This window comes from Bactrocera dorsalis, chromosome 4, assembly GCF_023373825.1.
Source record: "Bactrocera dorsalis isolate Fly_Bdor chromosome 4, ASM2337382v1, whole genome shotgun sequence".
Lineage (NCBI taxonomy): Eukaryota > Metazoa > Arthropoda > Insecta > Diptera > Tephritidae > Bactrocera > Bactrocera dorsalis.
In genome coordinates, this window is record NC_064306.1 from 115112 (window position 1) to 140511 (window position 25400).

Below are 25400 nucleotides of genomic sequence, written 5' to 3' on the forward strand. Positions count from 1 at the left end.
TATTTCAAATTAAAAAACATCACATCCTTTATAATACTGCATTTACAGTTCAACTAAAGTTAATTATTTTACTATTTATTCCAGAAGTTAGTTATTAAATATTACCTGTTAAAGTGGCAGCCTTCGCTAAAGTGTGGTGAATTTGTTTGGTTTTCAGAGCTCATTCATTATACAAGCATTTAATCTAGAGAGTAATTTTTATGTTACATGTTGGGGAACGTGAAGTTGGAAGTAGAAGAATTGGTTGCTTTCTCAACGTATTCGAATTTAGTTTGTTGCCAACTTTCGTTCGGATCTATAGCCAGTGTCGCTTAAAGTCATATTTATTTTGTAAAATGGAATTTTTAATTTGATTTCAAATCGGAATAGGAAAAATATTTTAATAAACATATATTCGTTTTTATCATTAATAAATAATTAATTATCATGGGTCAAATCAAAAGTGAGGTAAGCGCTGTTGCATGTCGAAAATATTTATCAAATAGGAAATCAGTATATGTGGGTACATTTGTATGTACATGATAAGGATTTAAAATACAGTTATTTTATTCGTGCTCAATTAAAACTAACAAGAAAACTCTCTAGAATGAAACCTTAAAAGATTTCAAAGGTGCATAAGTTATACCTTTACATCCGTACGTACAGAAGTTGCGATCTACATAAGTAAATAGATATGTATGTATATACCAGAAGCCATCACTGCCGGTAACAGCTTTTAGCATATGAAAACGATCTTAGTTTTCTTCCATAATGGATCCCGGTCACATTCATTGGTTGGATACGTTACGGTTGGTGACTACGAGTTATTTTAGCTGAAGCCAAAGTTTTCTGTGTTTCTGTTTATGACAGATGGTGTGTTTTTCAGTTCACCATAAATTTACCTTCATTACCACGATCATGTTAATGTATTCGTAAAATCATTCTTACATTCGTATGTATGTAAATATTCTCTTTCACAAGGAAACACTTGTTTATACTGTTATTCCACTTAAGTCCAAATACCTACATACCTAGGTATGTAAGAAGTATGTATGTTTTAAAGAACTATTGTGTTAAGGGTGTTTCTGGGGTATATCTATGTATATTAATGAAAGTATGTAAAAATAAGGCACATTTTGTTCAAAGTTAATAAGCAAAGTCAAGAAAATCGTAGACGTTTTAATTCATTTTTGAAGCCAAGTAATTTATTCGTGTTCATGCACAATCAGCGATTTTTCACTAAGAGTAAGTATAAGAAAAGATATACTACTCTTTTCTTATGGAAAAACTTTTAGACCACATAAAAATTTAATGATCATGTACTTATGTACGTACCACACGCATATACATAAGTAGAAAAAGTAGACTATAATATAACTATGTATGTATAAGTATGGTAATGACTGTTGGAAAAGAGAATGCAAACTATTCTTGATCTTTCTTATTTTACTTCGCCAATGATCTTTCCGTTAGTTGATGCTTTGTTTATGATAAATGAAAAAAAAGCTTTTTATAATTAGCATGACAAGAGTTAGAAATTATTGTGAGTATAACAACTAACATACATACATATGTATATAATAGTATGTAGTAGAAATTTCACTATGCTCCTAAATCGTTTGCAAAACAAAGAAGCATAAAAAATTCCACATATTCATATAAACGTATTGTCAATGGCAACCGCCACGATCAAAACCAAGTTAGAGTACAAGATCGTGCCACTGAATAGCGAGGTAAACAAACAATGCCAAGACTTGTGGCAATTGTAAGCCGCAGTGCTTCGCGTTAGTATTGATGCTGTTAATGGCAAAGCCAACACAGGTTCCACCAAAGCAGAAACTGGTATATCGGCCTACGAAAAAGAAAAGACGGAAGGTTAATTTACTTCTTTTCATGCTGAAAAATGAAATGGTGAAAAAGTAAATAATGTGGGTACAAACATGCGTATACGATAAACTTAGGTACATAGTTTTTATAAGAAATACATAAGTATGTATGTACTTATGTACTCAAGATTTGATCGCAACGGTCTGAAGGAGTTCAATCACCTCTGAACTATTTTAATAACATATGTACATATGTATGTACATAGGCAAATGCTATGCATTATTTGAACTTGTGTTATTTAAACTTGTTACTAAAGCGATTTATGAACAATATTAACTTCCCATAATTTGCAGACGTACTGGCAAAAAATCACAGTGATATATTGCGGCTTTTATATTTAAAATTCAGTATGTATACTGTAACGACCGTACCGTTAATTTTGTTGAGATAATAATCTCGTCCATGACCTATAAAAAATGTAAACTAAAACAAAACACGAGATCATCGAAAATAAGAAGTAGGAAAGTGAAACGTGACCGAGAGTTTATTAACATTGCAATTACCTAAGCCCATGACAACACATTTTTATAATTTGTGAACCGAAATTCTGTCTCCAAACTTTATTCCAAGCATTGAGCGACACCCAGATTTGTTTAGTCACTATTAGGTCTGTTTACTTGATTTTCCCAAAAGTAGTAAACCAAATTTAACATTATTACATATTTCTTTGAACGCAAATTTAACTCGTTTGCACTGACAAGTAAATTAAACACTCAAAAGATGGTGCAATAGTGCTATTTTAACATCTTGCAAAAAATAAATTTAGGATATACGCGTATACTCATACAGATTGTATATTTTTAATATAAGATTCACCTGTTTCAAGAATGTTAATATTTTCCACAACCAAATTCATTTTCCACAAAGGTGGTTTTTGTTTTCTGTTTAGAGTTAATCGAATCAATCGAACTCAGTATGTGTATTTAGATAATATTTGTTATCAGATATGCTAAGGCAACATAAGTTCACTGATGATATATGTACATATGTATGTAAGTATTATGGAATCAATTCAAATGTGCGATGTCAATTCCTGAACTACAATTAAACAAAATCTCATTCATATCTACAATACATGTATGTATATACATACATACATATATTGCTCCATGCGGTAATATGTTCACATGTATGTACATATGTGGGTATCCGTTACATGAATATATTTTCAAAAGCAACGAAAGTAAAACTAAATGGCTTTGGTGAATGCTTGTTTGAAGCTCTCATTATTCCTCTACAAAAGTACTGTTTCGAAAATATTTTCACATCTAATTAAAGCAAACTGAAACGTTAGTTTCACTCCACAACAGCTACCGTCGGATGCAGCAACAGCCAAATGTTGAACATTTTGTGAATGCAGTGTTAACGCTCAACAGTTAGCGCAGACAAAGACCTCAGCTATTATTCACTAGTAATGGTTACGGAATCTCTAATTTTAGGGTGTCGTTTAACGCAACTAAGTCAAATACAAATAAACTCTACTTATGAGTTTTCAGACTTCGAAAGCTTATCATATATAGCTATAATAACTATATGTATGTATAATCACATTAAAACTATTACATTTTTATCAAGAAATATAGTAATGATGTTTATTTAAAATCACGTACTTTTATGGATTGTAATATAGTATATGCATGTATATAATACATAGAATGTACACCTCCAAAGCTAATTTAGCCTTCATTATTAAAGAGAATTTCGGAATAATATTCAGATACCTCATATACATATGTACATACATACATATGTAGGTATACTATAAACAATTATTTATTCTCTTTTTACTCATTGTCACCTTATCGCAAATTAGAAACTTATCAAATATGACTATGCTTGTGTTTTTTGTTTTTATAGTTCTACCGATAACAAAAGTGTTCAATAAATGAATTGTTGGTAAGCAAGTTAAAATCCGAGGAAAAAGCCAATATGTGTATGAGAAATGTAATTTTTCCGAAAGTACAAGCACATATGTATGTACCTGTGCATCTACATATTGGTTTGACGGTGAATTTGCACAACTTTATCTAAAAAAGCATGTGCAATTTAAAATGAAAAAATGTACCGAGCGAGTTGATAAGATATTGACACATTTTGATAATGGAAGTTCGTGTAGTTGTAATTATTATCGACGAACAGAGCAATTATGGCAAGTGGTAGATATGAGTCATTCTAATATTTCGTCAATAACCCTCTTTTATTTGGGAAAAACTTTGCCAAACGAGATAATTGCCTAATTCTGTTATACATATGTATGTATATACATATATTTATTTTCGGTAATAGTAATGACCATAAAATAGCAAAGGTAATTTGTGGCGCATAAATGCAATAACCCAAACCCTAGCCACATTTAAAAATGTCATTGCACATTTCGAAAGGTAATCTCGTTGTTTATACATACATACATGTATATAATATAAACATATGACTAAATTTATTTTCGGACATTATTTAAAAGTTTTACACAGTATATTGTACTTTTTCTGGAAGCACCGAACATGTTTGTTGTTTTTGATTTTGGCATTTGACCGGGATTATTGCCAATGTACTTTCAATGTCAATTTCTCAAAAATAAATATTTATTCATATGTCCATATATCGAGAATTCCATAAGCAAACTTAAAAGATTATTGCAAAAACAAATTACCGTCATAACAAGTACCAGCATTTAGGTCGGTAGGTGGAACAAAATAGGCGGCAATATTTAACTGGAGTGACCGCTAAATGAATTGCGATATAACCTTCCATCACAATCGACAAATGGAGTAATATATTTCAGTTTTAAGTATTTATGGTAATATTTTCTTAATATCATACAATCATTACTGAATGTGTTCGGCAGTTGGCAGATATATGAAAACGGCCAAATTAATAGAGGTATGGTTAAATGCGAAAACAATATGCTTTTGAGTCGAATGTTTTGACCTCATTATGAAATTTCATTTGACATAGATCGTAAAATTTATTTAAGTAGGAATATATGTACTGACATATATTCAAAAGGTCACATTAGCAAAACATCAATCAGATTTGATCATGCGTTGAAATATTTTCGTGACTTCGTCAATTATTAATAGAAAATATTAAATAAGTATATGTATTTATCAATAGGAAAGCATTATAATTCCTTCGTTATCGTTATATGTAAGCGAATTGCATAATAGTGTAAAAATATCGCTATCAAAACGAAGTCCTGTGCAAACTCAACACACAATCAATCAAATTAAGTATAAAATTGCCGACCAACCAATAAGTATGTACGTAATAATATTAGAGCGGGTTGATTTATAGGGAGCCAAAAAACAGAAAAATCGCGTATGCCAGGTGCTTCTCCAGTTGGTCCTTCCAACAGAGTGGAGGTCTCCCTCTTCCTCTGTTCTCCCGACGGGTACTACGTCGAAGACATTCAGAGCTGGAGTGTTTTCGTCCATTCGGACAACATGACCTAGCCTGCGTAGCCGCTGTCTTTTAATTCGCTGAACTATGTCAATGTGACATATATATCATACAGCTCTTCGTTCCATCGAATGCAATATTCGCCGTGGCCAACGCGCAAAGGACCATGAATCTTTCGCAGAACTTTTCTCTCGAAAACTCGCAACGTCGACTCATTAATTATTGTTATCGTCCATGCCTTGCACTATATAACCGGACGGGAATTATGAGTAACTTATAGAGTTTGGTTTTTTTCGTCGAGAGAGGACTTTACTTCTCAATTGCCAACTCAGTCCAAAGTAGCACCCGTTGGCAGGAGTTATCCTGCGTTGGATTTCCAGGCTGACATTGTTGGTGGTGTTTACGCTGGTTCCAAGATAGACGAAATTATCTACGACTTCAAAGTTATGACTGTCAACAGTGACGTGAGAGCCAAGTCGCGAGTGCGGTCTGACTATTTCAGCTAAATTTACTAAAATTACGAGCTCTTAGCTTTTTAATTGAAGGCGTTATACTAAAAAAATTGAATAATTGATTGTATGGGAAATATGTGATACATTTGACTTCTTATATTTATATTCTTTAGAGAAAAACTTTGTTTTAAAAATCGCTGACTCGCGATTGTATAGAAAGAAAATCAACCCGCTCTAATGTATCTACTCGTATGCGGAACCTGTGCGTGTTGGGAAATATAATTTTTTTTGGAATGACAACGATGTACATATATACGCATTCTCACCTTCTACGTTTACGTATAACTTACTTGTTACTTAATCACAAAAGCTTTCGTAAGGAACCAATAATTATCAACCAAAATAATTCCATCAAATGAAAGGTAGATACGATAGCAAATATTTATGTATTTTAAGATACCGAAAGGTAAAGTAATCATGGCTGCAATGAGAATACACATACAATATATTCTTATGTATGTGTGCATATGATATAATTGCAATTTAGAAAAAAGCCCTCATTTTGTACCCACAAATAAATTGTAGGCAGGTATTTAGAAACCAAAAGTCGAATGGATGTGTGCAATTTCTTTCAAGCCTAATGTACACATAGCCTTATTTTGTTACTGTTTTTCTTTGCAGGGCAGATTTTTTGATAAATTTTTTGCCGTGATATATGCATGTGCATGCACACTTTTTATGATTTGGCAAGTAATAATAAGAAGAAGGAATTTTTTGAGACGTGCAATACTAAACACAATCATAAATACCTATTTCTTCTTTTATCACTTTCAGAAAATTGATCCGTTGATCCGCATTCAAGAGGAAATAAAAGAAGTCGTACGTCGCGAAGAAGAACATCGCCAACTTATCACCGGTAGTTCCATCATATCAACAGACGAATATGAAATACACAATGAAAATGACATTATTAATGGTAATAACGGTCATAATGACAATGATAGCTCTAATAGTCTATCAATCAGTCCCTTACCACATTCGTCTTTGAATAACGGCGAATATTCCTTATCACATGGTAAAAATAGCATTAACAGTAAAGAATGTATTGACGAGGACTCAGGAATATCAGCGTCGCCAAGTCCAATAAATGGCATCTCAGCTATTCCTCTTTACATAGAACCGATGAAGCCGTCAAAAGAACAACGTTATATTGGTCCGAATTTCTATACAATTACACCAGAACCACCCCGTCAAATGATGATCGCGAGCACGGTTCCGGTTACACCCCCTGTTCTTAATAGGCAACGTGTCTTTGCTTTTAATCCTGCAAACAAAGGGGTCATGCAGCGCTTTATAGCTTCTCGAGGAAAATTACAACTAAGCAACAATAATACAACAGCAAATCAAATTATATTAAATCCAAAAACCGCAAATGTTTTGCTTAACAAAAATACTTCCACATCATCTATCACGCCACCAACAGTTGTGTCAAGTGCATTACATCCAGCAATGACGCTTGAAGCCCTGACTCCCCCTATAATCATACCAACGGTTACTATGACTCCACCACAAATCGAACGGGATGCAGAAGGTAGAGTAATTCGGCGAGGTTATGTACCAGCGGAGGTGAAGATCCAGAAAGAAATAAAGGACTTACAAGCTCGTGAGCATGAACTGAAAAAGCGCAACAAATTTCGGCAATCTACATCTGATTTACTAGAGTCAATTGAAAACGAGTAAGTCATCTAAGTTTTAAGATGTATTTATTTCATAATTTAAGCAAACACATATGTATATATTCACAGCAATGAACCAACAGATGACGAAGATTCCGAAGTAGAACATTGTCTTGGACCTAGACAACTGCGTTCGGCGAAGTCTGTCAGTGAAATCTCCTACTCTACATCATTAAATAATAGCATCTCTCCCAGGTAGGAAAGAATACACACAATATATTGTTTAACCAATTTAAACATAAAAGCTTTTATTAGAGCAACTCCTAGTCCCGATTACGATTTGAAAAAGAACGGAGGTGGCACAATGCGTCCCGCCATGTCATTGGCACAGTTGTGTGATCTACCGCCTGAGGAGGCGCCCTCTTCGCACCGGCTCATAGTGGAATGGGAAAACCGTATACAAATGAATGCTGTGCGCAACACCACAGTGCCAAATGAAGACTAGATTCTAATAAATTAGAAAAACACAAATGTTACTTAATCCGCCAGCAAACACAGATTAAATGTAAACATTTTTATGTATGCTGGGAATAATTATGTACATAAAAGCTTTTGACTAAACAAAATTCACAATTACCAAACGCAGTAACATAGCTGGAATTTGTTACAATATCATTGTGGAAAAGTATTATATTATGTACATATGTATGTATATGTTACGAGTATTTTACTATTAATCTTTAGGCATTAAAACATCATAGGGAGATTCTACGAAACGAGGGTTGAGTTCGAAATCACTCTATGATGACGAAAGCTAAATATTTTTAAACCTTTATGGTATTTATCTTTGTTAAAACGAAATGAAAGTTATAAAACGCAACTTGTTAATGATCGAAGTAAATCAAAATATATTTATTGCATTTAAGAAACAATAAATTCTAGGGTATCAATCGCTAATTTACAAAATTCGATTTTAATAAAACCGTGAGTATTGAAATATATAATATATATATGTATATGTGCGCTATAATTTCACGAATAATATCCCCTTGATTCAGACTCTTCTATTATCGTCATTATTGCTGCGAATGCCTCTTGCGCAGTAGATTCGATTTCTGCAGCCGGAAGAATAAATAAGTCCTTACTGTCGGGCGGTCCACGCAATTCAAATGAAAAAGTTATGGGAATTTTCAGTTCTCCATGGGCCCAATCTTTTGAACCACCGCTTGATGGATATATGATCTCATATATGCTACCACTTTTGTAAATGCGTCCGGATACTTGTTTTATCTTTTCACTAGCTTTCCTTCCAATCGCTGAAAGATCATCATAGTTCTCTACGTGATCTGCTGTATGTCCATAAGGGAACATAATCATTTGTGAATATGAATGTAAAGAAATAAAAGTCTTTATATTGTTAAGTATCAAATTTTCTTGAAGAAATTTTATCAGTTGTTTGGTTTCCATTTCACTCGCTGCCGAAGGTCCTGAATAATCATAACGACATGGATCACCACTAGATCCAGTAGAATTCCAATGAAATGGGAAATTTCTATTTAAATCTACACCACGACAAATCCCAAAGAGCTCGCGGTTTTTACGCCACATGCGATCACCTTCGAATGTATACTTATAACCATCTGGATTGACAATAGGGAGGATAATCCAGTTGTAGTTTTCTGCAAGTCTTTGAACTTCCGTTTCATTTGATGAAAGAAGCTCATTGATTATATAATTTGTTGTTGCAGGTGCTATCCACTCGCGTGCATGAATACCACTTTCAATGAATATTGTTGTAGCGTTGTCCTTTTTGTTCTTCTTGAGACTAATGCCTTTGATCGGTATACCCTGGGCGCTTTCTCCAATATTTATAATTGCCAAATCATTGGGATGTTCTTGGACTAAGAAATTCATCCATGAATAAATAGTTTCAAGATGAAAGTAATGTTTCCAGTCCATACTCTTTGGGTCAATATCTTTTGAAAGAACTTCTGCGAGGTTTCGATCAATAATTTCTTGAAAATTGTAACTCTATTCAGTATAATTAAAAAACCAAAATTAATATACCAAAACGAAGTTGAGTCTGTTATTTCTTTGACTTCTTACCAACACATCATACTTAATATCGTAAGTTTGCAGTAAATCGGCAAAATCGGCTACTTTATGCGCAGCCACCATGATAGTTAACTTTTGTTTTGGGTGCCGTGCATGACCAAAAAATGTGCAACTGTCACTCTTTTCCTCCAACTGTTGGAATAAAGCAACGTGTTGTTGCGTAGATAATTCCACATGATAAACACGATAGTAGTCATATCGCGCGATATCGGAAGTCCATACCAACCGAAACAAATTTATTCCAAAGAGACACACAAAAAGTATATAGAAACTGCCTAAATAATTTTTAGGAGACATTTTCGAAATTCATCTGCAATATGAGCAATGCTTTATAAAACTGATCTGATTAGAACGCCCCTATAAGCCAAAGACCAATTGTCTATTTCAACATATTTGTATATATGTATTTATGTATGTATGTAAAAAAAGTTGGTATAATTTTGATATGTATGTACAAGTACATAGGAATTTGAGATGCTGATAAGCACTTAACATAATATGTATGTGAAAGTATATACATATTTAATTTCATTAAATATTCATATTGTATACATACTTATACATTATATTAATTACATTCAAATGTATAGATGTTTTTGCATACTAAGAAGACTTAGAACATTTTAAAAAAGTACTAATTCAAATATATTAGCTGATTTGTGTTATTGTTAGCTTATTAAATTCGAATTGGAATTTGTGTGACGAGTTCAATGCAAATACTTAAAACACCTCTAAAAATATATTCTTAATTTTGCAAATATTAAAAAAAGTTGCTTAAGGCCATATATGAAGCATACGTTAGACGCGGAAACGATTCGAAGTCGAAATATTGGAATATTGTCATTTTGATTTTTAACACTGTATATCGGTCAATAGCGATCTCACGAAATTCCCACCGAAGAAACGATACCCAGCTTTTCAGCCTGACTGCAACCCAGGAATACGAAAATTATACAAAATACGAAGTTTATTTGTAAGACAAAAGTAGATGTAGATATAAAATGCACATATGCTTATAATTTTATAAATCAGAAAACTTAATAAACAAACCAATAATTTTCGAAAATCGTCAATTCACAGTAAAACGCGCTTCTACAGAGTAAAATACAACTCTCAGTATAATAAGTATGAGCCGTTTGAATTGTGCGAGGGTTGATTTCGAATAAATTGAAAAGGAAATTCCACCACCTTCCAAAGGATGCATTGAAATTGTTGATGTTTGCCATCTGACAGGTGGCGAGTGAGCGAAAAGCTTTTCTAAAATCTTTTCTATGAAAAGCTTTGAGCCAACAGAGCAAACCTTTTCCTATGGTGGAAATTTTATTCGTGCAGAAGGGTTTGCCGAGAATCGAGTACTGTATACATCAGTGCATAAAAATTTAATACTTTCCAAAAAACGTGTCCATTTTCATAATTGTCAATTAATATATAAAATATATTTCAATATTCGTAAACTAATAAAAACAGAATTGCGCATATTTGTTTTTTTACCACTGTTATTATGGAAAAATGTGTGTGATTTGTTAAAATGAGTGATTGTGTTCACCACAGAAAAAATCCGTCGGCCTATCCTTGGTGTATACGTTACAAAAGCGATATTTATGTGTATGGTCTTTACATTTTTGCTGATACAATTCCTTCGATATCCTGTTAATTAATGTCTTTCATAATTCAAACTAGTAGTGTAATAACTGTTCAAAAGTATATGAAAGTAACATCCTGGCAGAAACTGTAGTGCACTACAAAGCTAAGTTCCTGCAATGACAATGCGATTCCTTTAAGGTGCTCAGTTTAGTAGACAGACTTTAATCGTGTCTACTCATTTTTTTATTAGGGCAATTCTCTAAAAAGTTGTGTTATTTTATAATAATTATTATTATTCTCTGAAATGTTGCAGAGGTAATTTTACTTGTAATAAATTGAGTTTATAGAGTATATCCCAATAAATAAGAATGTACATACATATGTAAATACCTATGTACATATAGACACATATAAATGCAGACTTGAAACTTAAATTCCCAACAGCGCTGCAAACGTGCGGAATAAATAAAAATATATAATAATTACAAAATATATACATATGTATATACGCTAGTAACAATTGATGAATTAGAAAATCAAAAACACATAAATAAATAATCAAACAAAATCGACTTGTATGGTTCCTTTTGTATAAATAGTTCAAAAAATAATAATAATAACTTAAATGGTTCCTTACTATATTAAAAAAGTAAGATCGGCGCTCTATTAACATTATTTGTCATAGTTACTTTCGAACATCCCGTGCATATTGCAAGCCCCTTCAATCAACGTATGTGTTCATTGAAATGGAACGTATGTGGCGCAAAGTTAACCACAGCTTTGGTGGTCGTTCGTCAAAAACAGCAACCGTCACACAAGCTGCTGACACAACAACTTCAGGCGGAGGTATTTGCGATGGCAATATGGGAATGATAGCTGCGAGTGGAAATAACACTGGCAACATGCCCTCCAGTACTGCCACTGGTCGTCGCTTGGCAGCAAGCGGTCTAATTACGGTAGGCAGTGGACCCACAACAGCTACCGAGGGAAAGCATATACCGTCGCAATATCCAAAATCTCTGAGCCAACACGTCCTCCATAGCCATGCATCATCTGATCGGCGCAGACGACGTCGTCGTAAAAGTCGTTCGCGACGAAGTGGAGTCAGTTGTGTCGGAGGAGGCGGTGGTGACAACATGTCGTAAGTCTTCATTGGATTACTTATGTTTTCGTAACGAATAAAAATAAATAAAACTATTTTTAGATCATCTGGTGGCTTTTACACAATAAAAGACTCTTCTGATGCCACAATTGGGAGTCACCGTCATCACCGCCAATTAAGGCTTTCGTCAAGTCGGGTAATGGCTACCTCTGCACCCAGTGGCACAGTTATGATGTATCCTAACACAAGTCGGGAAGTGGATTCTAGCCAAGCAACGACGGGCACTACCACTACAGCAACAACAGCAGCCATATCAGCTGCTCCAGACATATCGTTGCGGCAACGAGCCGTAGCGAAACTTCGCATGTTCAATTTTCACCTTAACTGGGATTTGCACATGACTCATTGCAAGCCATGCGGGTACGCATAGTAGTTAATATGAAATTGGTACATAATCATTGCGAATCTTGAACTCAATATATTAGGCATAGTTTATCTACTGCTTAATAATTATGTTATGTTAGTCCTATTCGTCGTTTGAAATATTTATTAAGGGTTCCTTCATGATATTGCTATCCGATTTAGGCTTTTGTGTTTATAAGAGCATTTAGTTTCTTAGAACAAACCCGAACTATTCCCAACAAACATATTAATATTAAATTATATTCTATGAACTCCCTTATTTTTATAAACGAAAACTTCAAACATAACTAAAGTGGTTCCGTTTAAAAAATACCAGCTGCGAATTAAGAAGATGCCAGCAGCTGCAAATAAATTAACTCATATAAATAACTTATGTACCACATGTATTCAGGTATAGTTACTGCATACATATACATACATATATGACGGTACATACCTATGTATGACGAAAGGCCCAAATACGTCTTTTTAAATTCTGCAGATGTTTGCTTTGCTTGACTATTTTCACTTTCACAGGCACTCGCAGCTAATTCCAGCTACTCTCATATACATAAGTATACGTATGCTTGTACCCACACCTTTTGTTTGAAAACATGTATATACGCATATACGTATGCATTTGCCTTCCAAACCCTCTTAAGAGAACCTCAATAATTTCCTTTGTGCAAAAATATAACATTTAGCAAAGTGAAGGCTTTTACAATTTATACTTTTCGTTACAGTCACTAAAATATGGTTATAGGCAATATGATCTCCATTAAACCAGTAAATATGCAAAGTTTATGTGAGAACTTTCATTGTTCCAAATAATTATGTACTTCATTATTTGTTGAAATACTGAGATTTTATTAGACTTTTCTTTATTTTATTTAAACTAGCCCACGACTTGGAGGAGGTGGTAGTGGTAATATTATAATGCGACGGTTATGCCGGAATCGACGGCATGAAGATAACGAACTTTATCGCTCTAATAGCTTCAAATTCGAAAGATTCGAAAGAAAGGAGTGTATCGACGAACTAACAGATACGATGAAAAAACAGGTAGGATATTAAAACTTTAAATAAAATGGAAGTATAAAGTGTTTATTTTAAATCTACGTAAACAATGAAGGGAGTATCTTTTACGCTACACATATACATATGTACATATATGTATATCACTAAATATTTATATGATACGTACTAATTTTGGATGACCAACCATCTCAAAAAAATACATAAAAACACTTTTAATAATGTCTATTGCCGCTTCGAATAAAAACGTTGTGGCGGTAGATATTGAATCGACGGTGAGTACACATTGGCTTTGTTTTGAGAACCACTTCTAGAGAAAGTTCCGTCTACACTATTCTGGTTATGCAAGGGCGGAGGCGTGGGTAAATGATCACCTTCTGCATGAAATCCATTTTCATCAGCTCTGTAATTAACGGTATATGTACGACCATCATCTCCTGTGTAAGAATATGAACCTTCCACGTTTAGTGAGCTTTTCGGCTTGTTATAAACATCCCCCGATTCAACGCGCTGAATACCATTCGCAGTTTCGAATCTACATATTTGGGTTATGAAAATATTCATGTCGAATGACTACAGGTTTACAGCTTTCTGATTAAGAATATTACCCAAAATTATAACTTCCGCTTGCATCGCTTACGTAGTCCTGTCTGACGATAGGTACCTGTATTTGCTTTGGTGCACCATATCTTGTTCGTACACTACCAGTACCACGTTCGTATTCTGTAACGCTCGGTGCTCCATTCACTTTCTTATAGTGCAAGTTTCTGTCTCGATCAGATGCCAAATATTGCCGAGAGGGAACACCAATATTTCCAGGCGGTAAATACTTCAAAGAAGGCGGAGCTAGGCTCAGAACTTTAGAAAATAACACGTACTCGCACAAGATAAATATTGCAATTTGCTAAATGAGAGTTTTAATGTATATATTGTATTTATTATCAACTAACTCTTTATTTACCCCTTTCATTTTTATAAACAACTAAGATCTGTGATTTTTATTTACAACTGACGAATTGTTGTTCCGGTTGCTTCGCATCTGATGGGGACTGTGAAGAGACTGCCGATTGTAAGCCATGCTGTACATTCTTTTATAGCAGAATATCGCAAAAGGCATAGAATTATCAAATTATTCTTCATTCATTTAGGCTAACTTCAAGCAATTTGATTTTTAATTGTCAGTTGATGCCACCAATACTCTAACATCGAAAGAACAAGAAATCATACGATTTAATACGAAGAAGTCTTGAAGCATAATGTATAAAAACTCCTTTCTAGAACTATTTTTAATATAGAAATTACTATAAGTTCATAACTATTTTTGTGTTGTGACTTAAAATCTGAGCGAGTTAAAGAAAATCGAATTAATCAGGCTTTGAAATTGAAAGTTGAAATGAGTTTACCGATATTATGAGCATACTTACAAACACATTATTATACTATATGTAATTAATAAATACAATTCGACAAGGAAGTCGATATGTTAAAATCATGTATGTACAGGCAATGTACAGCAAAACTCAGTTAAGTTTAGCATTCTCATATAAATTTAAAAATGAATGTCTCTTGCAATTTGTTTTAAAAAAGTAAGGGACATTTCTTTTCTTTCTTCATAAAAATCTACTTTATATTCTGTAAAAATATTAATTTTATAAACCTATTGAATACATTTTTACGATATTCGCATTGTTTTGTGACTTTGAGGATGACGCAGCGCAAGCAGCTTACAATTTTTCACGTTTCACTTGATCCGGCTTGACTGTATTTTGTATTACTGTTAATAAGATCATAAGATCAACGCTATTATTAGAATCTGCTCTTAAGAATTTAGAACTTTATAGTTGGCAAACAAGTCAAAACTATATTATGCATTATTAATCATTGTCGAGCACATATTTTTCTCTTATTTTTTGGTATTCCCTATTTTTCTTACTAACCGTTCATTTTAAATTGATGTGGGTTGGTTTGAAAAAGTGAACACTTTATGTACGCGTTCATTTTAACCAAAAGAGTTCTGCACTGCTAATAGGCAGACGTAGTATATGTAAATATGTATGACATACATATGCAAATATCTGCATGTGTATTTTTAGGCATTGGATTTAATATTTGCTCCAAAAAATACGAAAAACTTTTTTTTTGTAATTTTCCGCCAATTTAACGTTGAAAAGAAACCCCCTACAATTAACATAAGACTGCGAACATAATATATACATATATGTATGTATGTAGGAACATACCAATAACGTATTAATTGTCTGTAAAAAAGCGCACGGCTACGGTAGAATGCACAAATGCAAGACCGAAAAAAAGAGTAGATGCGTTTAGAACAAACTCTTATTTGCCATATATCTACCGGCGACAGCGTAATCGCTGAATACTGGCGATTTACATGTACATATGTACATACACAAATTACAGATATTTGTTCCCTGTATGCTAAGTTTTGACCAATAACACACACATGAAAGGGGTATATATTTAGGCATACTCGTATATATACTTAAACACATGCAATTATAGTTCATAAAGACGCTGGGATGTGTCACGAATTTGAAACGCAGCATTTTGAATTCATTATAAACGGATTTCCTGACAACCATTCGTCTTAATTACTGACAATGGACATATATACATATGTATATACACGTACGTAAATGTACTAGGAGAATCATTCAAATTTGTTATAATTATTGGTTAGATTCATATGTACGAAATGTAAAAAAAAAATCATATAAAATATGTTAATAAAACTATGGTATATGCAAACTTGTGAGATCTATCAATAAATTCTAGACAGAGAGCTTCGGTGGATACTTCAAATTGCAATTCCGTATGGCCTATTGACCTATCTCTCTTATCAATACTAAAAAATTAATTAAAAAATTAATTAATTTATCTATTAATTAAAATATTACTTGACAACAAGTTTCAATCGTTCGCGTTTTCACACGTCATGTTTGAATATACATACATACATATATATGTAAACATATTTTAAAACTGATGACGCACATATCATTTTTAATTTAAAAATTCACAGCTAATTATTTTTTAAATCTAGATCCAATATTTCATATCCATACTTTCGAATACAATGTTCAAAAGAGAGTCTGCAAAAGCTTTCGCAATCGAATATCGCTCTCGCGGCTCTTCAACCCCACTTTTTCGCTATTAGGGGTTGAATTTGATGTAAAATATCTTTCTGCAAATTATATCCGCAGTTCTAAAGTCAACGTCAAGTGAAACAAACAGATTACTTATGAGTGAAACATTTTATTCTATTTATTAGGAAAACAAAAACATACCTTCCGGTTCGTGAATATAATTCATAACTCAATTGAAAATAAATTACAAAGGAAATGTATTGTGTGGCTACATCCAATTTTGTAAGCGAAGCAGTGAAAAGTCGCATATTAAAGTAGAACGCAAACCGTACATATCACCACAACGCAGTGGAACGGCTTTTAACTATTGCACAGTCCATCCATCTTCAATACAATTTTTTTTTGGAAAATTGTCCTTTTTGTTATTTACTTTATTGTTAATGTACAAAAAAGTTTTATATTTGTATAACTAGTCTTGAGGTTTCGTGAATCTTTGAAATTGTAAAAGGTGAGATAATATACAATATATTCCATTTCCGCATAATTTCACTAAAGACTCTTAATTTGTGTATATCCGCTTGTGTGTGAGTGATTATCGTTGTGTGTTTCACATGTTGAAAAAATCGACAGTGGAAATATTTCGTGATTCCAATTTTTGTTTTTGATCCCTTTAAAACATATGAATCTTTAACTAAAAGCCATAAAAATACGTGCTAGCGGCTAGATTGATTTTCCCAGCATCAAAGTGCTAATTTGTAAGTACTTCTATGGTTTATTTTTTAACTTGAAGTTTTTTTATTTAAAGAGCGGTTGCATTCGCCATTACTTTTCTACACAGACGCTTTTACTCTCTTCGAATGTAAATATAATGCAATATGTACATACATGTGTGCAAATAATTCGAAATTTCGAAGAAATACTAGGCACAGCGCCACAGCATATACCTTGTTTTCGTCACGACCTTCATGACTCATCGTTGCTGATAAAAAGAGAATGGGACACATTTGGAACCCGCTTGAGGGGTTTCCCAATGTCTCAGTCGATTGTCATCACAAAACTTGTGAAACTTATGTGCCGAATAATTACCTGCGCACTCCTCTATGGTTGCCTAAACATCAGTGTGTAGTGTTTTAGTTATAGAATAACTAACTCTGTTTCTGCAAATTTAATTTCATATATTTCTTTGCGAAAGTTTGGAATATAAATATTATATAATATATATATTCATATTCATATTCACAGACACATATATCTGGGTAAAATAAATCATTGAAAAAGTCTCAATAAATAGCTTACTTAAGTATTTGGTTAAACATTTATTTGGGATAGCTATCATTAGTTGTTTTACACATTTTACATTTCAATACCTAAATACATATATGCATATAAATATACACTATAAACTTAAGATATCACATACATACAGTAAGTGTAGTTGCGGTCACTTTAATGAGCAAGTTACATCTTATGAAAAGAATGCGAAATAAAACATGAGATGCGCCTCTCTCCTTTGACGCATTCATCTAAGCAATGTAAACACCTTACAGCGAAAAAAAATAACTCAAGCCTTATTTCATATTTGTAAAGAACTCACAGTCAATAGCATTTCTTTAGAGGAACGATATTCGTTCTACAAAATGTATTAATACCCTCGAGCTTGAAATCTACATACAATATGTGTGTCCCCTCACATACGGTTTATTTTAGGAGAGAATGTTATGTGCTAGGCGATATTATATTGTAATGCTAAGGAAATGTCGTTAGTAGTAAACGGTAACTCTTTTAGTAAAGGTGCGCACATTTAGTGGTACAAGTTAATATTAAACAAAAATACATAAAATGTTTTGTCGTCGGTGCTGGATAAACTTTTCATCAAATGAGATGACTGTACAATGTGCAGGACCATGTTCTCGTCTTTTTCACGACAAATGTATTGGGTTATCTTCTTCTACTAGTAAAGAAATGCACGAAAACAAATATCTTGAATGGTATTGTTATGATTGTCGGAAACAATATCGTTTACAATTATATTTTGAGGTGCGAAAGTCAAATTCCATTCGTATTATAGCAGTAATAATACACACTTCAGATATTTAAATATTAAAACAATTTTTTGCTTTCACTTCAGATTGCCATCTGTGACGATTACAGTTTACCAGTTGATTTTGTTAAGAAACGGCCGTCCAGCTTTGATCCATGCTTAGCAGAAGCTATTCCAACCAATCCAGAACATTGGATTCATCCTAGTCCACACACTGAATTTGTAAGCTAACACATACATACTTATGAAATTTTGGGATTTTGTAATTATTTTATTAAATATTTATGCAGATTACGTTAAACGAAAGAAAAGAACCCCAATTTCAAGACTTGGAAGCACTACCACCTCCACCACCATCAGCATCTTTATCAACGTTACCGCCAAACAAGACCACTTTAAATATACTTCCATCTACACATGCTTCGAATAGTATACAGCATTCTATTCAATCCGAACATACTGACCTACAAGCATTAAACAACCACTCTTTTCAATTAAAATCACATAACCAGACAAATCAAACGCAATCGCAACCGCAATTCCTTCTTCAGCCACATCCTCCTCTTCCCACAACAGTAAAGCACGCATCGATTAAACTTATCGAAGGTTACTCAGATCCTAAAGATTCCAAGCGTCACAAGAAACAGAAACAAAAGAGAGTAAAGCGAAGGATAAACAAACATCAACGACCAGCGCATCAGATTATCGCCTCTAAAGATCAAAAAATAACTAAGCGTTCTAATTGCAGTTCAGGTAAGCTCTAGACAATATAATGCAAGTATACGTATATTGATTAAAATTGTGGAATAAATATTTCTCTTCAGATTCATCAGGTCCTAAGTCTTCGGGTGATGAAAATAATGAATCAATAAAAGTTCCTGAACTTAATTCACCTGATAGCATTTCTGACGACCTTGTGCAAGCACTACCTTCGCAATTATATCGAAGCCCTCGTAAATTGGTAGCTGCGCCATCAGATACTAGCAAAAGAAATCCGTCACCATATTACTACTCGGACATATTAAAACCCAAAGATAACGAGATAGCGCCGCCAGATAAGGATACAAAAAATAAAAGCCGTCAATCAACAGTGTCTGAACCACCGCATTTGATACACTCATCTATTGATATAGGTTTTTATCGTAAAAGTACAAGTCTTGACATACCAGAGGATAAAGAGCACGATAAAAATCAGATTGAACAAGATGGAAGCTCTGCGAAGCCACTCTTAGTGTCAGACATTGGTTCGATTGAGACACCGAAACGTTACTCATTTACTGAGGAGGGAGTACATATAATTCGTTGTGATTCGCCTACCACTTCAACTTCCGAAGAATCTGATTGTAGTGAATGTCAGAAGCGTAGACAGTGGCATGCAAGGGCTTTGGCTTTAGTTCGAAAAACATGTAACATTCAGCCAATTAACGAAGGTTTGAACACAGGAACTTGTATCCATCAGACTGAAAAATTACAGGTTCTGCCAGTTGCGGAAGACAATTCGTCGATGCCTCCTCATAAACAGTTCGGACCGGCAATTTGCGCCTGTGTTGCACCGACTGTTGGAGACGACATTGACGAATTCTTTCGACCACGTAGTATATTCTATGTCCATCCAAATGGCGTACATGAATGCCCTGACTGCGTACCAGACATAAACAATTTAAAATCGTCTATTGGAAATGTGTTTGAAGAGAATAGTGAAACTCAATTAAATTGTACAATTGCTGAGGCAGACGACGACGAAATGTCTAGCCGAACACGACAATTGTATGAGACAGCGTTTGATTGTAAAATAGCTAAATCGGACGACGATCTGGACGAGGTTGATCGAGTTACAAACCACTCTGTCTTATTTCAGCCGAACAGTAGTACTGATGCAGTCATAAAGCCTGAGCCTCGCCCTACAAAAACTACACAAGTGAAGTCTCGTCTCGAGGGTAAGAGGTTAAAAAATTCAAAGAATCATGCCATACAAGAGAAAAGCAGCAACTCAGGTGGAAATGCGAGTGGAAATGGTTCGCCACTCTCGGCTTTCCCTCCAGAAGGTGACCCTCCGAAAAATGCTGACTATGAAACTCATATTTTAAAAATAACAGCAGGCATAGAGAAAGTACTTGTTAGCGATCAAATTGATGGCCAACAAACGGATTTACCATCGACTTCTACATCCCAATTACCTATTCGTGGATACACTCCATCTCCTCCGTCGACTGCTCCATTACCGATTAAATTTCCAGGAAAACATGACCGTTTTCTAATGAATAGTATAAAAAGTGCTCCGAACTTGCCATATTCTAATCCAGCTCATCCACGATTGCGAGACTTACGTCTTCCACTACAGTCTTCTTTGCGTCAACAACATCAACATGCTGTATCTGTGGGTACTAGTAATGAAAATAGCATCACAGATAGCGCATACGTTAATCCACCATCTTCAACTTCAAGAAACATTCATAATATTACACAATCCCACAGTTCAAGAGGTCGGAACAGACCTCGCTCATTTATTATTGAATCGGGACGAGTATTGGAACTAAGAAAAAGCCACGTCTCTCACCGCCACCATGTGGGAAATGACGGTCGCAGGCCACATAATTACTCCTCGACCGAAAGCATTGCCACATCGAGTAGTGGTGGCAGCATGGAATCTTTGCGGTCGAGTACCAGTGAAGGAAATAGAAGTACTTCCAGTTCAGAATCAAGGAACTCAACCTCGTTGAGTTCACATAGCTCTGAATCTGGTAGCTCGAGCGTTGCGCTCCCTTTGCGAGCACCTATTGTTGTCCACTCAAAATTACATATCTTAAGTCCAATATCAGACAAGTCTTCCCAAGAACCAGCTTCCGAATTGTCAGAACAAAATAAAACTCAACATACCTCCCCTGAGGAAATTAAGCAAATTGGTCAACAGCTTCAAACAGGTTCCCACACTTCAACATTAAATGTTGAAATTACAAAAACCCTACAACAAACATCGATAGATATATTAAAGAAAAAGAAGATGCCCGCAAACAAAACACTTCTCAATTTAACCGATGAAATTATCGGTTCGGACAGTGGCATTTCACTTCACTCGCGCGAAGACTCCAAATTGAGTGCTGGTATTCAAAATTTTAGTCTTTCAAAGCTTAACTTCCCACAGTCTGACAAAGTAAATGAGAGCAGCACCAGCGCAGCTGCGACTGCTGCCCACTCATGTGGGGTACCCAAAGACTTACGTGATTTACCTTTTGATATGCCAAAATTAAGACGAAAAAAAGCTCTGCAACAGGTAACTAAATTGAAAAGACCACTGCAGTCCTTAACTTCATATGATTATCATTACTTATTTTTAGGAAGCTTGTACATCCGGAAGTGCCACATCTGTGGATTTGGGCGAGTTACCATTTGACATGCCGAAACTGAGAAGACGACTCCGCACGAATCAAACAGAAACGGGGCTTTTGTGTCATAGTACTGAATCCAGCGGATTGTCACAAGCATCTTCTAGTCATTCAATGCGTGATGAAAACAAAATCTCCCTAAAGTTAGGTAAGTCCTTTTTTTAATATATTTTAGTATAATATAAATATTTGTTTTCTTTGACGGTGACGGTTTTCTCAGACGGTGCTATCTTTCGACAAAACTTAACTTTAAACTTTAATGAACCGCGACCAACAAATAAATTTGGTAGTCTCGACTTACGAGGCCTTTCATCCAATAATAAAGAACTCAATCTTAACATAGGAAAAGGCTTCACATCGGCTGTCGATTTAATTGACATTTCTATACCACTTGAGCGTCAGGGGTAAGATTCATTTTACATATTAATGTTAAAACAATAGTAATAAATAATTTCAATAAAGTTGGTATCATGGAGCCATTACTCGCATCGAAGCAGAAAATACTTTACGGCCCCTCAATGAAGGAAGTTTCCTTGTGCGTAACTGCGAATCCACCAAGCAAGACTATTCACTTTCACTTAAGTAAGTGTTTAAAAGAAAACGTTTTGAAAACAAAGATTCTTATAATATATAATAATTTGAAATATATTTAGGGGTGCCAAAGGATTTATGCATATGCGTATCCAACGCAACGAATCAGGCCAATACATTTTAGGCCAGTTTAGTCGTCCATTTGAAGCTGTTCCCGATATGATCCGACATTTTTGCTTAAATCGCTTGCCAGTTCGTGGAGCCGAGCATATGTGCTTAATTGAGCCAGTCATTGTTCAGTTATTATAGGCCATTACAAGAGATAATTTTCGATAACTTTAGATATGTACATATGTTATTAAACATATAATGTAGTTTTTAGTTGCTAATGTACACATACATATACAAGAACGTATACACGTTTACTGATAAAATTAAAGGAACAGAAAACGATAAATAATAAGACAATACCAGTAAAATAATACGATTGCATAAAACCCATATGAAAATATATTTATTTAATATGTGTTCCTAGGTGACAAAAAACTATTGCCTTTGCACCAGGAGTAACGCATCAATGATATACACGCATATAGTCACATGCTTACGCTAGAAAATAGGTGGTGACTTGAGGATAAGCAGTTATTATATTCAAATAAAGTTAGAAGTAAAGGATCAAAACATACACATGCAGAGATACATTAACTTCCACTCATGACACACTCTCTAAATAAAGTGTACATATACACAAAACATATTTATTTACATCACTACTACATAAATATACTATATAAGCACTATTTACTTGTACATGAATGCTAATAAGCGAAAGCGTGAAGACCCGCAAAATCCATAATAAATTTACGCACATATTGAAATCATGCATATACATAAATATATTCATATACATATATTTGAAAAAAATTGTTTGAAAGTATTTGTTATTAATTTTAATTTAAAATTCTCAGATTAAAGAACGAACTTGTAAATAGAGTATGTTACTTACACACTCATGTGTAAGTTTCGTTGAACAGCTCAAAGAGCAAAACTAATTTAGATACAAATTTATATAAAAGTTATGTGCTATTAGGCACTTATTAATAAATCTGATTTTAGTGCAATATTTTTTTAATTTTAAGTATCATATATATTTTTAATAATTTTTAATAGTCATATTGAAATTCAGTACTGCATTTTGAATGTGCAATAAGGCAGTTGATTTTATAATTATGTCAGCTAATTTCTCAGAAAAGATCATGTTTACACATCTGGATGTATTCAGTGCAGTTTGTTACAAAATATCATAATAATATATTTATTTATGCTATTCAGTTATATACTTATTTTTAATTCTATATACTCAACAACAATATATATTTAGTAATTCTGCATTGAATTTAAAGAGAACCGATTTTGATTTATAATACAAATAATTAATACTGAGGGCAATAAGTAAAGCACAACATTCTCTGATATGCACCATAAGAATTATAAAATTTTATCTATTCAGCAAATGGAAATTCTATACAACGTTACAAAACAAGAGAACTAATCATCGATAACAAAATTTATGAATGTACATATGTGCAACTATAATACAGATATCTAATTTTTCGTTTTCAAATATAAAATTAGAATTAGTTTTATAATAATACTGCAATTTACATGGAAGGTAATAAATAGAAAGATTTTGTTAAAATTCTTCATTACATATGTATTGGATCTGTGTATATACAATGAAAAAAAAATATTTCTATAAAATTGCTGGTAGAAATAGTGATATTAGTATAAGCTTCTTCAGTTTGAAAAATAATATAACCGAAACACTTTCAATTAAGTATGAACCGAGTAAAGTTTTACTGCTGCAAGTTTTAAAATTTTGGTAAAAAGGAATAATGTAATAAGACATCAAAATATTATTGTATATGATATACATAGTTATGAGCGCAGATGTGCTTGGAAAAATATTAAAAAAGCAGTTTTTGTTTGAAACATTATTTTAGAGAAAAAATAAACTACTTTTGAAAACAGTAGTATTTTAAAAAATACTTGATCGATATTCTTGCACACGTACTCATAATATACATAAGCCAATAATGTATAAATAGTCGTAGATATTCATACTATAAATAAAAACATATTAATCAACGCCATTTATATGATTATTTTATTTTGGGAAAGAACGTATTTTGAGCCCAATATGCCTAACAGTAATTCCAGTGAATTTTGAAGAGAAAAGAAATATATAATCCTGAAGGTTATGTAGTTATAGGATCAGCGACAGCAAAATTTATGGCAAACATAGCCATTTTTTGTTTTAAAACTTATGAGACATATTTTATATTATATTATTTAAAAATAATTATATAACCACGGTTGAAAAAAGATGCATATTCGTAAATACACTTACAGAGCTACATACCTCTTTATCCAGGCAGCCTTTAGAAAATTTTCCGCTTATGCTTGTGTAAATGTATGTATTTCTTGATGAAGCTTGCGCATAGAAATTAATTTTGATTTACGTTTAGCACTCTTTTCAGCATTTTAAACATAAAACACGATTTTCTCTACTTAAATTAATTTCAAAGAGTTTACTTATAAAGATTTCTTAACTTTTTAGACAAAGAATATTTTACTAAATAAAAGATGCTAACCTCAAAATTCTATGTATCTTTATTATATGCACTTTTTATTTTCGTTTCCTGTG

The 25400-nt window shown here is 33.5% G+C and overlaps 4 protein-coding genes across 8 annotated transcripts; 2 read left to right on the forward strand and 2 right to left on the reverse strand.

The window, feature by feature from the left end:
• The first annotated feature begins 186 nt into the window (after positions 1 to 186).
• On the forward strand, positions 187 to 8329 carry LOC105230348 (hypothetical protein). 4 transcript variants are annotated; one of them, XM_049455152.1, is made up of 5 exons: positions 250 to 447; positions 6399 to 6467; positions 6552 to 7453; positions 7523 to 7648; positions 7699 to 7837. In XM_049455152.1, the coding sequence occupies exons 1-5, from the start codon at positions 427 to 429 to the stop codon at positions 7706 to 7708; spliced, it is 1128 nt and encodes a 375-aa protein (XP_049311109.1). In that variant the 5' UTR covers positions 250 to 426; the 3' UTR covers positions 7709 to 7837. The 4 variants fall into 4 exon arrangements, with proteins under 4 accessions (XP_011209368.2, XP_049311109.1, XP_011209367.2 ...); XM_011211065.4 differs by having other exon boundaries at positions 255 to 447; positions 7709 to 8329; XM_029552100.2 differs by having other exon boundaries at positions 263 to 447; positions 6399 to 6463; positions 7709 to 8329.
• Positions 8275 to 9857, reverse strand: LOC105230347 (zinc carboxypeptidase). Its single transcript, XM_011211064.4, has 2 exons — positions 9500 to 9857; positions 8275 to 9424 (listed from the first exon to the last, which is right to left on the reverse strand). Exons 1-2 carry the CDS (start codon positions 9803 to 9805, stop codon positions 8426 to 8428), a joined length of 1305 nt encoding a protein of 434 aa, XP_011209366.2. The 5' UTR covers positions 9806 to 9857; the 3' UTR covers positions 8275 to 8425.
• Positions 9858 to 10005: 148 nt separating this feature from the next.
• Positions 10006 to 24850, forward strand: LOC105230350 (uncharacterized). Of its 2 annotated transcripts, XM_011211069.3 has the most exons (10): positions 10006 to 12233; positions 12297 to 12614; positions 13496 to 13658; positions 18867 to 19001; positions 19070 to 19532; positions 19604 to 22050; positions 22115 to 22310; positions 22383 to 22566; positions 22625 to 22744; positions 22816 to 24850. In XM_011211069.3, the coding sequence occupies exons 1-10, from the start codon at positions 11839 to 11841 to the stop codon at positions 23000 to 23002; spliced, it is 4608 nt and encodes a 1535-aa protein (XP_011209371.2). In that variant the 5' UTR covers positions 10006 to 11838; the 3' UTR covers positions 23003 to 24850. The 2 variants fall into 2 exon arrangements, with proteins under 2 accessions (XP_011209371.2, XP_019847400.2); XM_019991841.3 differs by lacking the exons at positions 10006 to 12233; positions 12297 to 12614; positions 13496 to 13658 and adding an exon at positions 18449 to 18775.
• LOC105230349 (endocuticle structural glycoprotein SgAbd-2) lies at positions 13685 to 14994 on the reverse strand. Its single transcript, XM_011211068.4, has 3 exons — positions 14593 to 14994; positions 14240 to 14535; positions 13685 to 14166 (listed from the first exon to the last, which is right to left on the reverse strand). The coding sequence occupies exons 1-3, from the start codon at positions 14599 to 14601 to the stop codon at positions 13857 to 13859; spliced, it is 615 nt and encodes a 204-aa protein (XP_011209370.2). The 5' UTR covers positions 14602 to 14994; the 3' UTR covers positions 13685 to 13856.
• Positions 24851 to 25400: the final 550 nt, after the last annotated feature.